Source organism: Canis lupus, chromosome X (assembly GCF_003254725.2).
Source record: "Canis lupus dingo isolate Sandy chromosome X, ASM325472v2, whole genome shotgun sequence".
Taxonomy (NCBI): Eukaryota; Metazoa; Chordata; class Mammalia; order Carnivora; family Canidae; genus Canis; species Canis lupus.
This window is the reverse complement of record NC_064281.1, coordinates 41,761,475-41,781,098: the sequence shown is the minus strand read 5'-3', so window position 1 is coordinate 41,781,098 and position 19,624 is coordinate 41,761,475. Positions and strand designations below refer to the sequence as shown.

At 49.7% G+C, this 19,624-nt stretch overlaps 2 protein-coding genes across 8 annotated transcripts; both read right to left on the bottom strand.

The window, feature by feature from the left end:
* Positions 1-2,237: 2,237 nt before the first annotated feature.
* LOC112673146 (EBP cholestenol delta-isomerase) lies at positions 2,238-6,859 on the bottom strand. Of its 2 annotated transcripts, XM_025468766.3 has the most exons (6): positions 6,701-6,821; positions 6,355-6,399; positions 5,457-5,775; positions 3,596-3,632; positions 3,337-3,467; positions 2,238-2,734 (listed from the first exon to the last, which is right to left on the bottom strand). In XM_025468766.3, exons 3-6 carry the CDS (start codon positions 5,755-5,757, stop codon positions 2,517-2,519), a joined length of 687 nt encoding a protein of 228 aa, XP_025324551.1. In that variant the 5' UTR covers positions 5,758-5,775; positions 6,355-6,399; positions 6,701-6,821; the 3' UTR covers positions 2,238-2,516. The 2 variants fall into 2 exon arrangements, with proteins under 2 accessions (XP_025324551.1, XP_025324550.1); XM_025468765.3 differs by lacking the exon at positions 6,355-6,399 and having other exon boundaries at positions 6,701-6,859.
* A 945-nt stretch (positions 6,860-7,804) lies between these two features.
* On the bottom strand, positions 7,805-18,586 carry PORCN (porcupine O-acyltransferase). 6 transcript variants are annotated; one of them, XM_025468761.3, is made up of 16 exons: positions 18,429-18,582; positions 17,997-18,114; positions 17,589-17,761; positions 16,084-16,276; positions 15,699-15,742; positions 15,136-15,317; positions 14,925-15,055; positions 14,792-14,809; positions 13,301-13,315; positions 13,078-13,203; positions 12,815-12,915; positions 11,593-11,669; positions 11,434-11,497; positions 11,237-11,322; positions 10,127-10,237; positions 7,805-8,244 (listed from the first exon to the last, which is right to left on the bottom strand). In XM_025468761.3, exons 3-16 carry the CDS (start codon positions 17,722-17,724, stop codon positions 8,143-8,145), a joined length of 1,386 nt encoding a protein of 461 aa, XP_025324546.1. In that variant the 5' UTR covers positions 17,725-17,761; positions 17,997-18,114; positions 18,429-18,582; the 3' UTR covers positions 7,805-8,142. The 6 variants fall into 6 exon arrangements, with proteins under 6 accessions (XP_025324546.1, XP_025324545.1, XP_025324549.1 ...); XM_025468760.3 differs by lacking the exon at positions 17,997-18,114 and having other exon boundaries at positions 18,429-18,586; XM_025468764.3 differs by lacking the exons at positions 10,127-10,237; positions 17,997-18,114 and having other exon boundaries at positions 18,429-18,586.
* Positions 18,587-19,624: the final 1,038 nt, after the last annotated feature.

Below are 19,624 nucleotides of genomic sequence, written 5' to 3'. Positions count from 1 at the left end.
TTTCCTAAAGACTTTGTTCATGAGAGGAACAGAGAGTGGCAGAGACACAGGCAGAGGGAGAAGCAGGCTCCATGCAGGGAGCCTGATGTGGGATTCGATCCCAGGACCCCAGGATCACGCCCTGAGCCAAAGGCAGATGCTCAACTGCTGAGCCACCCAGCCGTCCCTATTTTGCTATCTTCTTAAATAGTTTCCTTGGTTTTAATATTAGATAGTTGTCAATTTCCTAGAAGGTATAAATAATGGAGTTTTTTTTTTTTTTTGAAAACCAAAGAAAGGTTTTTGGCACATATCTTTTGACCCATGCGCTTGAGTAAAAATCTTTACTTCTTATGGCTCTGCTGGATTTTCTGAAATAAGGAATTTGAGAATGTGCTTCTCATTAAAATTATCATAGGGTGGGATGAGTAAAACAGTAGTCTGGATTCTGGAGTTCAATCCTGATGGCATTGGAGCAGAGGTTTTGTTTATTTTTTAAAAATATTTTATTTATTCGTGAGAGATACACAGAGAGGCAGAGACACAGGCAGAGGGAGAAGCAGGCTCCCCGAAAGGAACCCAATACGGGACTTAATCCCAGACCCCAGAATCACACCCTGAGCCGAAGGCAGATGCTCAACCGCTGAGCCACCCAGGCGTCCCAAGAGCACAGGTTATTTTATTTATTTTATTTTATTTTATTTATTTTATTTTATTTTATTTTATGAGCACAGGTTTTAAATGGGGGTATGATGTGGTCAGATGCCTGTCTTGGTTGTGGAGAGAGCCTTGGATGGAAAGATACTACTGGAAGCAAGGAGATAAAAAAAAGAGGTCCTTTTCATAGTCCTGGGAAAACTTTCTCTTTCATTTATTTATTCTTCCATTCAACAAATACAAAGTGTATGCCAGATAGTCTACATATATTAATTCATTGAATCTGCATAAAAACCCAATGAGGTAGGTACTATTATTAGAATTTTACAGATGAGGGATGCCTGGGTGGTTCAGCAGTTTAGTGCCTGCCTTCCGCCCAGGGTGTGATCCTGGGGCACAGGATCAAGTCCCACATCGGGCTCTCTGCATGGAGCCTGCTTCTCTCTCTGCCTGTGTCTCTGCCCCTCTGTCTCTGTGTCTCTCATGAATGAATAAATAAGATCTTAAAAAAAATAAAAGAAAAGAATTTTACAGAGGAGAGCACTGAAGGTCAGGGAGAAACATGCTTAAGGTCAAAGGGATAATAAGTGGCATGGAGAGTAAGTGTAATGGACAGAAGATGGGCTGTGCCTGGCTTTGGCTTGAACAGTGAAGCATTTCTCAAAAGCTATACTGCAGGCAGTCTACAGGTATCTACAGTGTTTTCATTCTTTGTCATCTCCTCAAAATTCCTCAAGTGCCCATTTGTCTTATGACTCAAGGTCTATGAGGTTAATGAGAGACAGACTTTGGGAAGAGTGATGGGGTGGGTCTATAGAGAGAGAGTTATCTATTGGGTAAATGATGGGAATCTGTGGCTACATGATAGGAGGTCAGTGGGATGACAGGATGTAGGTGAGCAATGGGAACAATGGAAGAGCTATGGGATAATTGGGGACCTGTGGGGTATGAGGTAATAAATTCTGCAAGGTGAGTTATGGGGGTCTATAGGTTAGGTAATGACAGCCTATGAGGTCAATGATGGGGGATTTGTGGGAAGAGTGGGAGGGTCTGTGTGATACATGATGTGGGGGTCTATGGGGTGAGTCAGGGGGTTGTAGGGTATGTGACTGGGGTATGTGAAGTGAGTGATCAGTCTTGTGTGAGTTTTGTGGGGTCTCTGAGGTGAGTGATGGTGGAGTTTTGGAATGAGTAATGGGGAAGTCTGAGGTGAGTGAGGAAAGATCTGTGGAGTTCTTGATGGGGTATCTGTGGGGTGCCTGATCAGGACACGAGAGGCTGAATAAATTGAAAAACTTAGATTTGGAAAGTTCTCAGCCTGCCCATATTGCAAAAAATGAAAGTGTGTTCTGGAGAGAACACCAAGTGGATCATCACTTCTTAAAAGAGATAATGGGTGTCTCATGGATCTAATTGGTCATCACGGGAATCTACGGGGTCAGTGATAGGGGGTTTGTGGTGTTATAGATTGGAGGTCTAAGTAATGGTAATGGGGGTGGTCTATGGCTGAGAGAATGGTGGTCTGTGAAATGAGTGAGGGAAGGGCTTGTGAGGTCAGTCATAGGGCATCTCTGGGGTTAGTAATTACAAATTTGTCAGTGTTAGGGTCAAGATCTTTTATTTCCTGATTTTAAAAACTGCCACCATCATGGCCCTCCTAGGTTCTTCTGCACCTTTGTCCCAGTGGCTCCTGGCAGTAGCTCCACACAACTCCTTTCTTGCCCCTGCCTTTGGTCCTTCTGGTCCTTACCCATTAGCTTGAGTTTGACAGATCAATTTGCTTTGTTCCTCCGACCTGTGGGAGTAAGGACTGGATTCTTCTTCCTGGTGGAGGGTTCCTCATCAGCCAATGTTCAAGCCCAGCTTACTACTGATTAGTTCTACTTGCTCTTGGCTTTTGTGCCTTTGGCATCCAGCACGCTCTGGGCATGAGCAAGCTGCTTTACAGAATCTAGCACGAGGATTCCAGGTAGCACCAGCCACAAGCCGTTCATGAAGACAAAGTAAAACCAGAAGTAGAGCGGGTGGCCCACCTCCCCATGCTGGAATCCGTCCCGGTGCTCTGTTAGGAAATAGAGCACATCCCCATAGATCTGACCTGTGGGAGGCAGAAGGGGAAGGAGAAACCCAGTGAGGAGGAAAAGCTATTCCAAGGCATTTTCTAAGTCATCATCATTGTTAAGGTCTCAGAGCTCAGGATTCTCAAATTTCAAGAGCTAAGAATTCTGAAATCACATAGCTGAAAATTTGAAGAATTAGAAAAGTGAGAATTCCAGAAATCAGAAGCCAAAAATTTCTGAACTCAGGAGAGGTCCTACCTCTAGAACTTAAGGAAACCCCAAATCCTTAATTCAAGACAGCTCAGGATTCCAGAACTAAAAGAAAGCTAGCAATTTAAGAACACAAAAGGACTGATTATCAGATTGAGCTCAGAATCCTAATCCTGGAGGATCCAGGGGCTCCCTGCCACCTCATATAACCTTCACAGGGAATGCTGTGATGAAGGAGGAGAAATGAACCCTTCCCACTTGAGAACACAGACTGAGATGGTCATGGCTTTCCAAAACCTTAGGAGGACATCTTTCAGCCTGACTCAGCCCCAGATAGGCACAATTGAGAGATGTACCCTGCAGGGATGCCCCTGTATATGTGGATTCCCTCATCAGGCCCTCCAGCACCCAGTGTGGGCCCTCTCCTCACCCACAGAGACCACAAGTTGTAAGATGAAGCGCAGGGGCTGCTGGCGGAGAAAGGCAATCACCACCCACAGGCTAAGTGGTCCCCAAAGGCAAGCTGTGATGGTCTCCATGCATATCGTAAAGTTGTCACTCCTGTGGGAGAAAGGATTGGGGGACACTGGCATCACTGTGCTCTACCCACAGGGCACCCCATTAGTGTTCCCTGACTCACAACCACCCTAAATCAGTGCAGGTCTTCCTTGATGGAGGCAAACACTTACAGGATGTATCGGCTGTCTCCCTTGGCATACTCTTTCCCTGAAAAAGATAAGAGACATACATGAGGAATAAAGGTAAGAAAAGGAACTCAGACTTGTGAGAGCTGAGGGCCCATGTAAGGTGGGCTTTATAACCTCTCCATGCCTCAGTGTCCTCATCTGTGAAATGGGGTAGCTGTCTGGATTCTAAGGTGGACAGATGTACTCAAGATAATGTGTACAAACCTCACAGAACAATAAGTAATGCTATGATTGTCTGGTGTTCAATAAATGTGGAATAAAAGAAGGGAAGTGTAGGTGATGGGGTGTGTGAAGTAGCCAATGAGTGAGTGAGTCAGTGAGTATAAGAGAGAGCACGCACAAGCAAGTGAGTGAGCAAGCACAAAGGTGAACAGATGAGTGAATGAAAGAATGAGCAGAGAATTAATAAAAAGACCACCCAATATAAAAATAGGCAAGAGACAAGAATGGGTTCTTCACAAAAAAGGATTCCCAAATGGTCAATAAACATGAAACATGCTCAAAACTTTGATTAGTCATTAAGAAAAAGCAAATTAAGGGGAGCCTGGGTGGCTCAGTTGGTTGAGTGTCTGCCTTCAGCTCAGGTCATGATTCCAGGGTCCCAGGATGAAGCCCTGCATTGGGCTCCCTGCTCAGCTGGAGTCTGTTTCTCCCTCTCCTCCTCCCCCGCTTATGCTTGCTCTCTCTCTCTCAAATAAATAAATAAAAATCTTAAAAAAAAGAAAAAGCAAAATGAAACCATAACGAGATATCACTCGCATCCACTAGGACTAAAACTGAGAAAACACCTGACCATACCAAGTGTCCGCAAGGATGTGAAGGAACTAGAACTCCCACATGCTGTTGTTGGGAGAATAACACGGTGCCGCCAATTTTAAAAATAGTTTGGCAGTTTTTCATAAAGTTAGACACACATCTACCATTATTCTCTTCCATATTTACCCAAGAGAAATGAAAGCAGGTCTCCACACAGACTTGTGTTAGATCAAGGTGTTATATAAGAATGGCAGTTTTACTCATGAGGCCAAAAGGGAATAAATTTGCAATAGCAAAAGACTGGTGGGAAATACTCATAAATACTGGACAAGTCAAATAATTCTGTAACATCTATGCTTTGAAAGCCTTTTGTGAGCTGATGAGGCATGACCTCATTTTAAAAAAGCAAAATTCAGAAGTGTATATACCATATTACCATATGTTTATACAGCAGGGGGAAAAACGATGATGAGGATGATGATAAACAGTTATTGCATCTACTGTCTGCCAACACTGTTCTGAAAGTCTTTCTTTTTAAGATTTATTTATTTATTTATTTATTTGAAGGAGAGAGAAAGAGAGCAAGCACGTTGTGCATCAGGAATCTCAAGCGGACTCTGTGTTGAGCTCAGAGCCTGATGCAGGGCTTGATCTCCTGTGACCCCAAGATCTCGACCTGAGCCGAAACCAAGAGTCAGACACTTAACCAACTGTGCCACCCAGACACCCCTGCCAACACTGTTCTAAGTGACTTACATATATTTGGGTATTACTGTTATCCCTCTTTTACAATAGCAAACTGAGGCTTATCTGTATAATTTTTGTGTAAATAAACCCTGGAAGAAAACATACACAATTATTAACATTGATTAATAACTACAGAAACTTGGTGGACAGAAGGTAGATTTTCACTGCACATCTCTTTAAATGGTTTGTTTTTTTGACCCATGTGAATATACATCCAACAAAAAAGTTAAATAAATTTGTAAAATAAATTAATGTTAGAGTTGGTGGGTGGATGAATATCTAAGCCAATCCCTGTCCAGAAAAACCCCTCCCACAGCACATCAAAGAACTCAGGACTCACAGAGTTGGGACAAGAAAGCTTGGTCTCCAAGAAGATCTTCGTGATAAAGGCTGAACCAGCCCTCAATCACCATGTGAATGAACCCACACACTGCAAACCAGCACAGGGACAATCGCCGCCACGTCCCCAGGGGGATGACCGCAGCACGACCTGACAACAGCCATGTGGTCACAACCAAGACCCCAGAGACAGAGAAGAGGCCGGCCAGGAGATGCCACGTGGGGCAGTCGTTAGGCACAAAGTTGTCCAGCCTCAAGTGCCGAGGCCAATATGGGTGCAAGGGGCTGGCATTGGTGGTCATGTCTTTGTAGGCTGATGGCTGTGTGTGGATAAGCAGAAAGGAGAAAAAAAAAATAGAGAACTTGAACAAATATAGAAAGCACACAATGAGATCATAAAATCAAATCCAAATAGTTTATTATCGCAATAAATGTAAATGGACTAAAATTATCAGTGAATACACTGTATTAAAAATAGTCCAATTATATGCAGTTTTAAAATCATCACCATAAGGCTGTTTCAGTCCTCTAGGAGTCCTGTGATATGGAAGACACAGGAACCAGGCCACATTCTAGCCCTCGGGGGTCATAGTTTGCTGGAGAATATAAAGGTACCAGGCCTGGTCCCTGCCCTCATTGGTCATACCCTGATAGAGGGGACAAAGGAGCCTGGCGTGGTCCCCGCCCTCCGGGGTCACAGTCGGCTGGGGGAGACACAGAGATCAGGCTGGGCTACACTGCAGGGGTCAGGGTTTAGCATCTTTCAACAGAAATCTATCCCCTCCCCATAGTCCTGGAAACTGCAGGACAGAAGAGAGAAAACTAATCAGAATTACAACCCCCGAGTTCAGTGTATGGAGAGCCAGACCCTTCCTGAAATCGCCCGTAAGGCCACCAACCTGCGAGGAAGAGGGAAGCGGAAGGCAGGGGTCCCGTGCATAGGTCTAAACAGGAAAACGAGGGTCAAACACAGAGACCACCAATTAGGACTAGAAGCCTCTAGGCTAGCTGTCCAATGAGAAGGCAGATCTTCTGTCGTCTGGGCAACCGCGCGGTTGGCGGGGGTGGAGGGGTGTCTCACGCAGGCGCGTTCGGTGGGCGGTGGGAGACTGGGAGTGTGGGAGTGTGTGGGGCGCGCCCGCGTTTGGGGGGCGGCGGGAAGGGTCTCGCACAGGCGCCGAGGGCCGGCTGTTTAGCAGTAGCGAGCTAGGGGACGGAGTGGTAGGCTGAGCGGAGGACACTCACCCGGCGGCGCGGTCGCGGCAGCCTCTCTCACACACTCCCGGATCTAAGTTAGCTTGCTGGCTGCGTAAAATCCCTCGTCCCGACTCACCCCCTCACAGGTTCCTCACCTTACGGAGCTGGCCAATGGAGGGGCTGAGAAGGCGGCCAGTGCCGTTCCTAACCAATAGGAGCTCCCTGTGTGCCGCCGGCCCCACCCCCGTGCGTGGTGCCATTTTCGCTGTTGGTTGAAGCCCAGTCAGGAGCTGCAGGAAGGGTGGGACCCGCCGAGGTTGGTGGGCGTTTTCGGGCTGAGCCGGGTCTGCTGCGAGTCGTGGCTTTGATTTCCCCTATCCCATTGTCAGTCTTATCGGAAACCGGGTGTTTATCCTCCTCATCTACTGTTGAGTCAGCATTGCTTTGGGTTCGCTCACCTTTGCCCTCGTTTTTTAGGCAGAGCAATCAATGAGTTCCTGGACCGGTCTTCAATCCTAATGCCCGAACCAGCAAAAAAAAACTTAATACGACAGGCAGAGCACATCTTGTACACTGCCTCTCTCCTCTCCCTCGGCGCTCAGAGCTTCTCAGCGGCCATCTCCACCTCTCCCGACTTATAAAGTCAGAAGAACTTGTCAAAACCCAGGCTCCTCAGCCTTGCTGGCCATTTGTCATTGAGACCCCCCGGTCTGCCTTTGCCAACTCTGAAGAGGCAATCCCGACTCCCTAACTCTTAAGCCAGCAGGCACCCCAGGCCGGGCAATCAATCAGAACCCAGACCTATCCTAACAAACAGGAACCCACAAGCTTCAGTCCTAAGGACCAATAAGCATGAACTCTTCATCTGTCTTGCTTTCTCCCTCCCCGTCCTAGTCAGAATAACCAATCAGTTTTTCAGCCAGTAACTATCAGCTTCCCAGCGCCCCATCCAATTATCTAGTCTGTCCTAGCTCCACTGAAATCAAGCTGTGCAGTCCTCAGGCTCATCATCCAAAACTGAGCAATAACAAATTAACCAGGAAGTGATCACAACCTGCTCCCTCTTAATGATTTCCAATTTCTAAACCTTTATCCATACTGTGCCCATTCCTCAGTCGATCCTATTCCCCACTGAGCAGTGAAGAAAGAGCCTTTTGTATCTTTCCTACTTTTATTTGACAATAACAAACTGTATATAAAAAGGGAGAAGGAAGGCGGGGAGGCCCTGGATCTACCCCTCTCTGCTTCCCCAAGCATCCTCCATCTCTAGGCCCCAGCAGGGACCACCCCCTTCCCGCCTTGTGGTGTAGTGGGGATCGACAGGCATGGAAATTGTGTGTGTGTGTGTGTGTGTGTGTGTGTAGGGGTGTCAGGGGGATCAAGGATGGAGAGGGGTCAAGACTTAGAGATAGGGCCTTCCCTCATCTCCCATCAGGGCTGGCACCCTGAGGAGGAATCTTGAGGAAGCTATGTGGGTCCACAGGGGTGCCTCAGCCTATGAGACGATAGAAGATCCAACATCCAAAAGTGACCCAGTGACTGGCCCAGCTGAGCTCTGACCACTTGTGGACAGTGTATGCCATGCCGTAGCCCTGTGGGAGAGAAAGAGGTGACAGTCCCACTTGGCAAGAACAAAAAAAGGCCTCAGGAAAACCCATCCTTTGCTCAAGGACAGTTCTGTGACTCCATGGTCACCCTAGGTGAGGCTCCAGAGAAGAGACTGGGTACGTATGAAAGATAAGCAGATTTAGGTGGGGTTTTTTTTCTTTCATGTTTTCTTTTTCTTTCAAAATTATTTTAAAAACAAAACAAGGCAATTCCACTCTCTGACCAGTATTCTCCCTAATACAGAAGGAGCTTCTAGGAATTGATTTTTCAAAAAGAATAAAAAAAACTGGCAAAGGAGGGGAGTATGCCATTTTCACTGAGTATAAAACCCCAGTGGCTCTTAAACATATGAAAAGATACTTAGCCTCATTCCTAATTTTCTTCCTCTCAACCCGGCAAACATATCCAGGAAATCTGAGAGGCACTCTGTCGGTAGGGCGACAGGTATGGTCACACATTGCTGGAGGGAGGCAAAAAGGTAACTTCTCCATTGTAACTATCAAGGATAGATCCTATAGTTTTGACTGCACCTGTGTGAATCCACAATGGGTACAAGGGTATTGTTACTTGCTGCAGCACCACTTGCAATAGGAAAGGGCTGGAAATCATCTGGGTGTTCAGTGACAAGGGACAAACTACACTGTGTGATGTTGTCATATCCTCGCAATGGAAACAAATGAATGAGGACATGCCACATACTTATGTGGAAGATTTTCAAGAATTATTATGTGAAAAAAGTGACATGCAGAACAGTACCATTCATGAGTCACCTTAGGATAAAAACTGGGGTGGGGAAGGGAATTAAAATATATATTTATATTTGTTTATTGAGCTTACACTTTAAAAGGATATTTTAATAAGATGAATAAAAGTAGTTACCTGTAAGAGGGCAGGAAGTAGACAGTAGGAGCAAGACTTTTCCCTGAAAATCTTGGATACTGTTTTGTTTTTGAACTTTGTGATATGTGCATTAACTATTTTTAAATGTCTTAATAAAAATAAAACCCAGATTTTGCACACTCAACCTGAGTGAAGATTAAAAATTGTTTTTAATGACAAACTATGAAATAAAAGTTTTATTTTCAATTAAAAATAAAAAATTCAACTAAAAGAGAAGCAAAACCTGGATCCTGCAGGAGCCAGAGGAAGAAACAGTATTTTTAAAATTGTCTTTCCTTTAGAAAGGAGGAAAATCTAGAATATGCATACTCCACATGAATAAAAATAGTATATAGATTTTAATGTACATTTTTAAAGCAGAATCCAGAGTTTGCACACTTGACCTGAGTAAAAATACTTCTTTAATTAAAGGAGAAAGAAACTTTGTGAATTCTACCTAAATAAATATATGGTGAAAGAATTAATTTTTTTTTAAAGTAAAACCTGGGGCCCTTTGGGTGGCTCAATCGGTTAAGAGGCTGCCTTCACCTCAGGTCATGATTCTGGGGTCCTGGGATGGAGCCCCAAGTGGAGCCCAGAGTGGAGTCGGGTTCCTTGCTTGGCAGGGAGCCGGCTTCTCCCTCACCCACTGCCCCTCCCCCTACTCATGTTCTCTCTCTCTCTCTCTCTCAAATAAATAAAATATTTTGAAAAGTTAAAACCTGGATTTTTCACTCCATCTCTATAACATAAATTTTATAAGTAAAAATAAAAACCATAGTTTGCACATTTCACTCTAATAAAAGCCCTAACAGGACAAATCAACCAGAAGGGCCATGGGAAAGAAGGACCAAGGAACACTAGCTTCACAAGCTAGACACGTGACACGAGATCCTCAATGCCTCGGCCTCTTCACCTTTGTTCTCATGGTTCCCATGAGCAGGAAGCACATCCCTAAGTAACCTCCAGCCCAGGGTCCCACCTCACCTGCTCCTCTGTGGTGTCATCCACATCGACATCAAACAGGGAGCCCAGGTAGGCCAGGTGGAAGATGGCCAGGGCCCCAAAGAGCAGGTTTAAGACTCGTACCCCCAGGCCCTGTGGGGGACAGATGGATATGCTTGGCAGCTGGATCTGCTCACTGTACCCCAGCCCCACCTGGGCAGGGGAGCCCAGGTAAATGCACAAGGCACAGTGGGTCCCAGGAATCAGGACATCCAGGGCACAGGGCACCCCCTGTGGTAGGAAAAATGGTTTGGATCTTCCCATGGGTGCTCAAGAGGTATTCAAGGATGAGGGTACTATTAGCGTGAGGGCATCTGCATCTGGGGTAGGGAGATGTGAATGTTCAGGCAGAGGAGGAAGAATGGAGTGGCTTGCATTGGGGGTTTATGGTGATAAACATCAGTTGCTGGGTGGGAGAGATTATCTGAGGTGGCCCAGGATTTCTCATTGCAGACAATGAAAAGAACAAATCCCCACCATGACCCAGAGAACCCACCACTCTCCCCTTCTTGCTTGGCTGTTAAAGCCATGCTGGTCTCCTTGTTCGACAAATATTCCAGGCTCTCTCCCATCTCAGAGCGTTTACACCGCTTGTTCTCTCCTTGCCTGGAACGCTTCTCTTCCCCATCTCCTTCAGTTAAAGAACTCAAAAGTCAATCTCCCTATTCAAAATTGAAACCACTCACCCCCCTCCATACTTCCTGCCCTTTCCCTTATGTCTTTTCTCCTTGGCATTAATCACAATCCAAAAAAACTATTATACTTTACTGACTCTTTACACATGTACGGTCTCATCTGTTAAAATGTTTGTCCCATAGGGACAAACTGTTTTGTTTACCACTGTGTCTCTGAGGCCTAGAGCAGTGCCTGATGCCAGCAGGTGCTCAATAAATGTTCACGGGGGGTGGGGTGGGGAACAAATGCCAGGTGTGTATACAGCAGGTGCTTGATAAATGTGAAAGAAATGGGTGCCAGTGAATAGAAGTGAGGTTCCGGGGATGGCTCAGGCACCAGAAGAGGAAGCTGGGCACCCCAAAGTAACATTTTTGAGGGGGAGTATTGGGCATAAGGTTGACCGGGCTGAACCCTCACCAAGCGATGCTGGTGCGAACAGTTCGGTGGGCATCGTTTCGACAAGACGCAGGCACTGAGGATCCGAGCCAGGCGCTTCCGGAGGACTAGGGCAGGGGCCAGGAGGTAAGGGGGTGGTCAGGTTAGCCTCAGGCGATAGTGGTTCTAGCCCTGCCCCTACCTTCCATCCCATCTGCTGGGTTGCGTTCTGCACTCACCATGTTCCACATAAGTGATAAATGCCAGGGACAGCAGCACCGCAGCCAAATGGAAGCTGAAGCCCTGGAAGGCCCAGGGGGCAAGGAGGTGAATAAGGAGGAGGCCCTGCCAACCCTGTCCAGCTCTCCCAACCCCACGTCCCGCTCTGCCCAGCTCACGTGCAGGAGGGCACTGGCTGCGTAGGTGACCAGCACGGCTGAGAAGGTCCCCAGGCGTAGAGCATTCTTGAAAACATCTGGAAGGGGGAGATGCAGGTCAAGAGTCTCTTGGCATCCCCTCTGCCCTTCCTGGGGGGCTATAGGGCAAAGCAAGGAACCCACAACCTGTTGGAGCCCCCCAGAACAAAAATCTTTATAATGGCCTCAAACTACACATGTCCAAAACTTACCTCCTGATCTTCCCACCCAACCTGCTCCTCCTATAGTGTCCTCAAGTTCAGCCAATGTCAACTCTACTCTTACAGTTCCTCAGGGACAAAATCTAGAATCACCCTTGCGCTGCCCTCCCTCCATCCCCACAAGCAAACTCTCGGCAAAGCCTGTCAGTTCCACCTTCAGAATTTATCCAGAATCTGACCTCTCTTCTCCACATCCACTGCCACCACTGCCATTGCTTGCTTGGACTACTGCAGGGGCCTCCTCACTGCTTCCACCACCCTTGTCTGCTTCCCATCTGCTCTCATAGCAGCCAGAAAGTCCTGTTACAACCCAAGCCAGGCCTTAGTCTTCCTGTGCTTAGATCCCTGCTATGGCTCCATTTCTCAGAGAAAAAGCCAAAATCCTCCCCATGGCCAGTGAAGCCTTATAGGAACAGGACCTTGTCAGCTCTCTGACCTCACCTCCTGCCACTGATCCCCTTGCTCACTCTGCTCCCACTGCACTGGTCTCCTCCCTATTCCTCAAATGTGCCAGGTGTGCTGCCTCAGGGCCTTTGTACTGGCTGTTCCCACCATCTGTTACACTCCTCCCCCACACATTGGCACTGCTTAATATTTCATCTTGTTCAGGTCTTTGTTCAAATGTCACCTCCTCTCTGGGACTTTCTCTGGTTAATTTATTTAAAATTGCAACACTCCCCCTGCCCTGGACTCCTGCCAACACTCCCAGATCATCTTTATCGGCTTCATTTTTTTTTTTAACCATAGCACCTGACACCACTTGAACTTTGTATTTTCTTTTCTCTTACTGTCTGCTCTCCCTACAAAAATGCCAGTTCCCCAGAGGCAGGCACTTCGGTTTTTGTTTTTGTTTTTTTCTGGTCACTGCAGTATCTCCAGTGCCTAGTACACAATAGGTTCTCAGTAAATGTTTGTTATATGAACGGGAAAGGGCCTGGATTGAAGACTCCCAACTCTCTTGGAATGATGGCTTGGGGACTCACAGTTATTTAGCCAATAAGACATGGGTAGGTTCCAGCTTGTGACAACTTCCACCATGGACCGGGGCAGCTCCACGTTCAGTGGCTTGGATACCGTCAGGTCCCTGTAGGCAAAAGAGACATGCAAATTCATTCGGGGTCTCACCCATCCATTGAACCTCCATACTTTTGTCTTGGCTGTTCCCTCCCCTGGGACTCCCTCCCCCCTCCCTGAAGCTCCTCTAGGCAGCACCCTGTGGGAGAGGGGGCCCCCCAGCCCTCCCCACCATTCCAGGTGATCCTTCTCCTCGGTGAAGCCAGCCCCTGCCAACGTGGCCGTGGCCTCGGACAGAAAGCCCACAAAATAGTTGCTGAAGTGGAAGGAGACAGCACTCTCGTAGGCTCGCAGCCACCTGGGGAGAAAGTAGTAGGGGAGAGAGGGATCATTTCTAGGCCACAGCATGACACCCACCTCATGTCAGCATCCCCAGCCCCACTCTGCAGACTCACCTTACCATGGTGCCCCTAGGGCCCCCGGGGGTCAGAAAGGCAGCAGAGGAGAAAGGAAAGAGAGTCAGAGAGGACCTGGAGGCCTGCCGGAGTTGTTTGTAGACAAGACAAGACAAGACAAGACAAACATGGCAGCAAAAGAGGTGTACTATGATAGTCACATGCATACATACACCGTCTGTTAGTTTCACATGCCTCAAACAGATGTGTGAGCTGCCTTGCAATGTGACACAGTCCTGGGGCACCTGGGTTGGCTCAGTCGGTTAAGCATCTGCCTTCGATTCAGGTCACAATCCCAGGGGTCTTGGGATCGAGTGCCCACATCAGCGGGGCTCCCTGCTCAGCAGGGAGACTGCTTCTCCTTCTCCCTCTACCCTCATCCTTCTTGTGCACGTGCACTGCCTCTCTCTCTCTCTCTCAAATAAATAAATAAAATCCTTTTTAAAAAAATGACATGGTCCTATAGCCTCACGTGGCCAGACATCCAGACCCAGCAGCCACACTGTCAGAGGCCTGAACTCAACGTGCTACACACTGACACAGCCTCGTGGCCAGACACAAACACCATCAGACTCCCAGCCTCATAGCTCTCCAGTCGGATTCAGTGACCATAAGACACACCAGAGTCCTTTATTTAGGCACAGATACCACCAAACCAAGTACCCTGCTACCCTCGAGACAGTCATCCTCTCAGTTGCACAATCAGACATGATGAAAAACAGCCAGCATCCAGGAAAATGTGTAAGTTCTGGAATCAGGCCTGGGAGTAATGCCTGGCTGTGGAGCTGGGTGACACTGGGCAAGCCATTCCACCCTTTGGGAGCCTCATTCAGCATCAGACATGATCAGTGGCCAGCAAGTGGGGCACTGGGTCATGAACTCAAACAGCTTGGATGAAATCCTAGTCATGCTAGAGGTGGATGGTCAGTCCCACTGACAGGCACAGACACCCATTTAGTCATGGCCCCTCAGCTAGACAACACCAGGCAGCCAGAGAAGGCGGACTCACAGGCGGAATTCATCATAGATAGGCACACAACAGACTATAGTTCGGACCCATTCCCAGGCAGTCTCAGATGACCCCACTTTATCTGATCCAGTGACAGGTACACATCCCATCACTGACAGTGGCACAGCTGGACAGCCAGAATACCAGTCCCACAAGAGAGTGAGTGGCTGACAGGCAAACAACCCATAGACACCCCTTGCCAGAGTCACAGTCAGGTCGGCATCACCCACCGATACATACTCGTCCCTCCCCACGGTAGTCACGTGACTTCCCCCCCAACAATGGAATGGGTGGATAGCCAGACTCAGTTTTGTGTTGGAGAGTCAGTCACACAGTCACAGAGCCGATCTTGGTCAAACGGTTTCTGTCTAGTCACGGGATAGAAGGTCAGACAGTCTCGGACTCCCAGAACAAACCGGCCACAGACTGCGCCCCCAGCCCCCAGTCAGCCCCACTTGCCCTTAGCACCTGCCCTCATTTACCTGGCTTTGCGTTTCTTGCTGTAGTAACAGAAGACAGATAGAAGAATTAAGAGACCGGCTCAGAGCTGGGGTGACCCCAGGTCCCTACCCAACCCCCGCACCGTTGGGTAAAGGCCTTGAAGGCTGTGCTCACTTGCGAAGGAGGCGGTCACCGTCGAGGGGGATGAAGTATGGGAAGAGGTAGGGGCCCACACAGGTGGACAGCACAAGGCACAGCAGGGCCAGCGCCAGGCTCCGGGCCACCTTCTGCAGCCAGCGGCGGCTCTGTGGGGATCAAGGCTCCATGAACACTGCCCCGTGGTGGCTCCCGCAGTCCCTGCCCACCTGTCCACCCAGGACCTCACCAGTGGGCGGCCTTGGACAGCCTGCAGGTAGCTGTGGAAGGATATCCAGGGCCCAAAGACGATGGTGCCCACGAAGTAGAGGTAGCCCATGAACTCCATGGGCGAGGGCACCGCACCCACCTCGCCCCGGTCCAGGTCGAAGCCCAGAGACACCGCCTTCATGGCCACGATCATCTGGGCCCCTATGTGTGGGGCCCACAGTCAAGTGGACAGGCGAAGAGCAGGTCCGCGTGGGGGGGGGGTGGGGCGCACCAGGGGAGAGCAGGGAGGAAAAGAGGAGTACAAGGGTGGATGGGTGGGCCCAGTGTCAGACAGGCAGGTGAGCAGGTGGGCCCGGGACAAGCAGATGCCTTTACTCAAGTGCCAGGAGAAAGGACAGACAGACGGGAGGGGGAAGGCATGGGAGAGAGAGACATGGATATAAGGGGAATCGGAGGCCTGCACATCCACCAGGGTGGGCAGATGTGGGAGAAAAGTGGGGAAGGAAAGACAGGGTTGGGGCATTAGGAGCTGTGGAGCAGGACAGGAGGACTGGGGCAGGTGAGAGGGCCAGGGCTGCCTACCTCTCATCTTGTGCCATGTCACGGTATCCACCATGTGCATCTCACTAAGGAAAAAAAAAAAGGTGGTCTTGGCTTCATGACTCCCATGGTCTCAGGACCACGGAGCAGGGAAACCAAGGTGCGGAGATGGTTCTATCCCCCTCCCTAACCTTTCCTGCACAATCTCCTGGAGGAATAATTCTCCAGGACTCCCTCCTCCAGGGGGAGCCCAAGCCCAGCCTGTCCCGCGCAGCCTCCAGAAAGAACAAGTCTCCCAGACTCCTGCCCCCCTCCACCTCCAGGAATACCCTATGCCCTCCCTGTCCTGGACAGCCTCGCCAGCTGTAGCCTGGGGTCCCGCTGGCCCTTTTGCTGAGGGCGCGGGGATGACGACTCACACCCATACCCCATGAGCAGGTAGATGAGGATGGTGACGGAGAGGAAGACGCCTCGATGGGAGGAATGTCGGCAGAGGAACAGCACGAGGTAGCACAGGAGGCTGAGCAGCACGACCCAAACCATGTGCAGCTGGAAGAAGTGGTAGAGGCTAAAGAATCCACCTGCCACGGTGCTCGCATGCTTCAGGTAGGACGGCAACCCTTCCGGTGACAGAGAGAGAGAGAGAGAGAGAGAACAAGAAAGGGAAGTTGGGTGGGCTGGTAGGGAGCAAGGGCATCTCTGCAGAGGGCACAACATGGACAAAGGCCTAGAGGCTGGAATGTGGTGAGACTGCAGGGGGCCCGAAGTGGGGCTTGGGGAGCCGGAGGGGTGGCAGGGCCCGGGTTTAAGAAGAAAGGTCTATAAAGGACATTTTGGGAACCGTGGGGGAAATCTGAATATCTACTTATGTTAGATAATTATTCCTGGACCCAGAGTAAATTTCTTGAGGGGTGATGGTTGAGGGTGTGCTTGTTGGGGGGGGATGTCCTTGTTCTTTGGGGGCACACACTGAAAGATTTGGGGTGAAGTGTCAACACATTCTTCACACGATTCAGGAAGATGATAGGTAGATAGAAAGATAGAGCTAACATGTCATGATGTTGACAGTTGGAGAATCTGGTAGTGCATATATGGGTGCTCGTAACATGATTCAGCTTAACTTTTCAGTAACTTTGAAATATTTCAAAATGATGAACCTGGGGGGAAAAAAACCATCCACTTAAAATAAAAGAAAATAGGGAGGGGGGTGCCTAGCTGGCTCTGTGGGTGGAGCATGCAACTCGTGATCTCGGGTCATGAGTTCGAACTCCATATTGCGTGTACAGATGACAAAAAAAATTAACTTTAAAAAAGAGAAAAGAAAAGAAAGTAGAGAACCTTTGAATCCCAGATTTCCAAAATTCTCAGCCTCCTATGGGAACCTTTGGAACTTGGAATCTTGTCATTTGGATATAGGCTTGCCACGATTGTGGAAACATTCCAGAGTCCTACAATCCAGAAATCTCATTATGCCCTGCTTCTGGAAATCCATAATGCCAGCTTTTTGGAAGCCTAGAATGTGTGGATTTCAATTTGTCAGAATGCCCAAGCCCTGTAACATGGTACTTTGGGATTCCATAGCCCTGGGACATTAGCATCCCCAAATCTTGTAACCTTGGGATGTAGACATTTTAGGATCCCAAGATCCAAGAACCTCAGCTTTCTAGAATCTCAGAACCCAGGCATACTGAAAGATGTGGCTTGCCATGGCAGGCTGTATCTTGATGTGGTGTGGGGCATGGGGTGGCTGGGCATAGTAGAATGTGGTATAGTGGAATGGCACTGGGGCTGCTGGGATGTGGTGGGCTAGATATGTTGGAGTCTGGCTTGGCATGGCAAGATGCAGCAGGATAAAATGTTGGCTTAGGATGGATGAATGTGGTACGTATGATATGGCCTGGTGTGGGGGCATACAGTGTGGCAAGCACTTACCAAGCCTCCAGAGGAGGCGGCATGCGAGGCAGATGGCAAGGAGCAGCCAGATCTGGTCAAGGCCCTGCTGGGCAGTAGGCAGGAGACAGCCCTGTAGCAGTTGCTGGAAGAATTCCTGGCGGCTGAAGGTGGCCATTGCGGACCCCCACGGATGGATGGACAGATGGATAGACCTGTCAAAGTGGGGACACAGAGGGAGCCAGGAAGTCCATGGGGCAGAACCAGCTCAAAGGATGGACTTGAACACTCATCTTTCAGTTTGGGGCTGTCCCTGTGGAGATACGGTACTAGGGGACTGAAGGAGGGTGTGAATGTCAGGTACATCAGACTGAGCCACGAACTGTGTGTATGGATGGGTGTCCTGGGTGCACACACACAGCCCATGACCTGTGGTGGTGAAGGAAGGACCTGTGTCTCTTGTATGCTGTGAACAGTCCGGGTCCGATGTAATTGAATGGTGTACATTCTAGGCCCACATATCAAATGGGGGGGGGGGGCGCTCCGTGGTTTCCAAGGTAGAGTCACTCTGTGTGGAAGGCAAAGAGGGAGATCCTGTGACACTCGGGGGCCGTGTGCATCTCTTCTTCTACAGATGTGGGGGGTGTCCTGTATCCCCTGAGCGCCCCATCTCACCCCCACCTGGCCTCTTGCGGGCGCCAACAAAGCTCTGCCCAGGCCCGGGAGCTGCAGGAAGGTGAAGTTGGCAGTAGGGGATGAAGCAATTGGAGCAGTGGGAAAGGTGATGGAGAGGGGGCCCCAGGACACGCGCTGCAGACCCGCGCGGGGAGGCCGGCTCGGGATGGGAGCGGGGCAGCCGCACGCGCACTGCCGGCGACTTACCTGGCAGGAAGGAAGCCGCGGTCCTGGGGGCCGGGGACGCACTGCCGCCGCCACCGTCGCCGCCTCCTCCGGGCAGCCTCCCCCGCAGGCCGCAAGGCCGGGACCAGCTGCGGCTCCCTGGGCGGCGCGGAGAGCGGGCCCTTTAAATCCCGGGGAGGCCCGGCCGGCCAGCTCGGCCAATGAGAGGGCAGGAGAGGGGCGGGGACGGAGGAGGAGGGGAGCCAGAGGATAGAGGGAAGGAGGAGCGGGAGGTTGAGAGCAGCCGGGCGCGGGAGGACGTCGGCGCGCGGAACGTTTGCGCCGGCACCTATCCGGCCTCTTGGGGCTGTCGCAGCCCCTTGAGGGTTCGCGCCGCGAGGTCTCCTGGCCGTCCGGGAAGAAACTTTCAAATCGTCAAATTCATAATCCGTGGAAGCTGAGATGGGAAAGATGGGGAGAGAGAAGGAAAGCCCACTCCCGGCCAAACTGCCCACCCGCGCAGGTCTTCTGGCCACTTTTGTCACCCCCCCCCCCCCCCCCCCGCTTGGTTTCACAGATGGGAAAATAAATCGAGATCTCTCCTTCCCCATCCGGTGAGGGAATTAAAGGAATCTCCAAGGCTGCCCACCCCCCAGAGACGGGCCAGAAGCATAATTACTGTGTCACCTAGGAGTGGGAATTAGGTGCCTGGGCTTCCCCTAGGGATTCCTCGTGAGCACTTGGCTTGTCGTTGAGAACTGATATGCTTGCATTACTCCCTACTGGACTCACTCCTGGCCTGAGGGTGACCCCAGCAAAGAGTGTTTCCTGTGAACTGGGAGGCTAGTACAGGGTATAGATCGGGAGAGGGCATGTTTATTTTTTTTAATTTTTTTTTATTTATTTATGATAGGCACACAGTGAGAGAGAGAGAGGCAGAGACACAGGCAGAGGGAGAAGCAGGCTCCATGCACCGGGAGCCCGATGTGGGATTCGATTCCGGGTCTCCAGGATCGCGCCCTGGGCCAAAGGCAGGCGCCAAACCGCTGAGCCACCCAGGGATCCCGAGAGCATGTTTAAAAGGCACTTCCAGTGCCCCCAACAATGATTTCTCCTGGGTTCTATCTGCACCAACACTGAGGATTTATGCAACACCTGCTGTCTACCTTCCTTACCCTGCAGTGCCTGGACACTCCCCTCTGTCCCTAGGCTGATAAAGGTTTATTATTACAAAGGGG

Coding starts and splice junctions, on each gene's coding strand:
- LOC112673146 (XM_025468765.3), bottom strand. CDS start 5,757: ATGACCACCAATGCCAGCCCCTTGCACCCATATTGGCCTCGGCACTTG. Junction 3,633..5,456: donor AGCTTTCTTGTCCCAACTCT/GTGAGTCCTGAG, acceptor TATCTTTTTCAG/GGAAAGAGTATGCCAAGGGA. Junction 3,468..3,595: donor GGAGACAGCCGATACATCCT/GTAAGTGTTTGC, acceptor TTTCTCCCACAG/GAGTGACAACTTTACGATAT.
- PORCN (XM_025468760.3), bottom strand. CDS start 17,724: ATGGCCACCTTCAGCCGCCAGGAATTCTTCCAGCAACTGCTACAGGGC. Junction 15,743..16,083: donor CTCATCTACCTGCTCATGGG/GTATGGGTGTGA, acceptor TTTTTTCCTTAG/TGAGATGCACATGGTGGATA. Junction 11,670..12,814: donor GTCTTATTGGCTAAATAACT/GTGAGTCCCCAA, acceptor TCCCCCTTCCAG/ATGTTTTCAAGAATGCTCTA.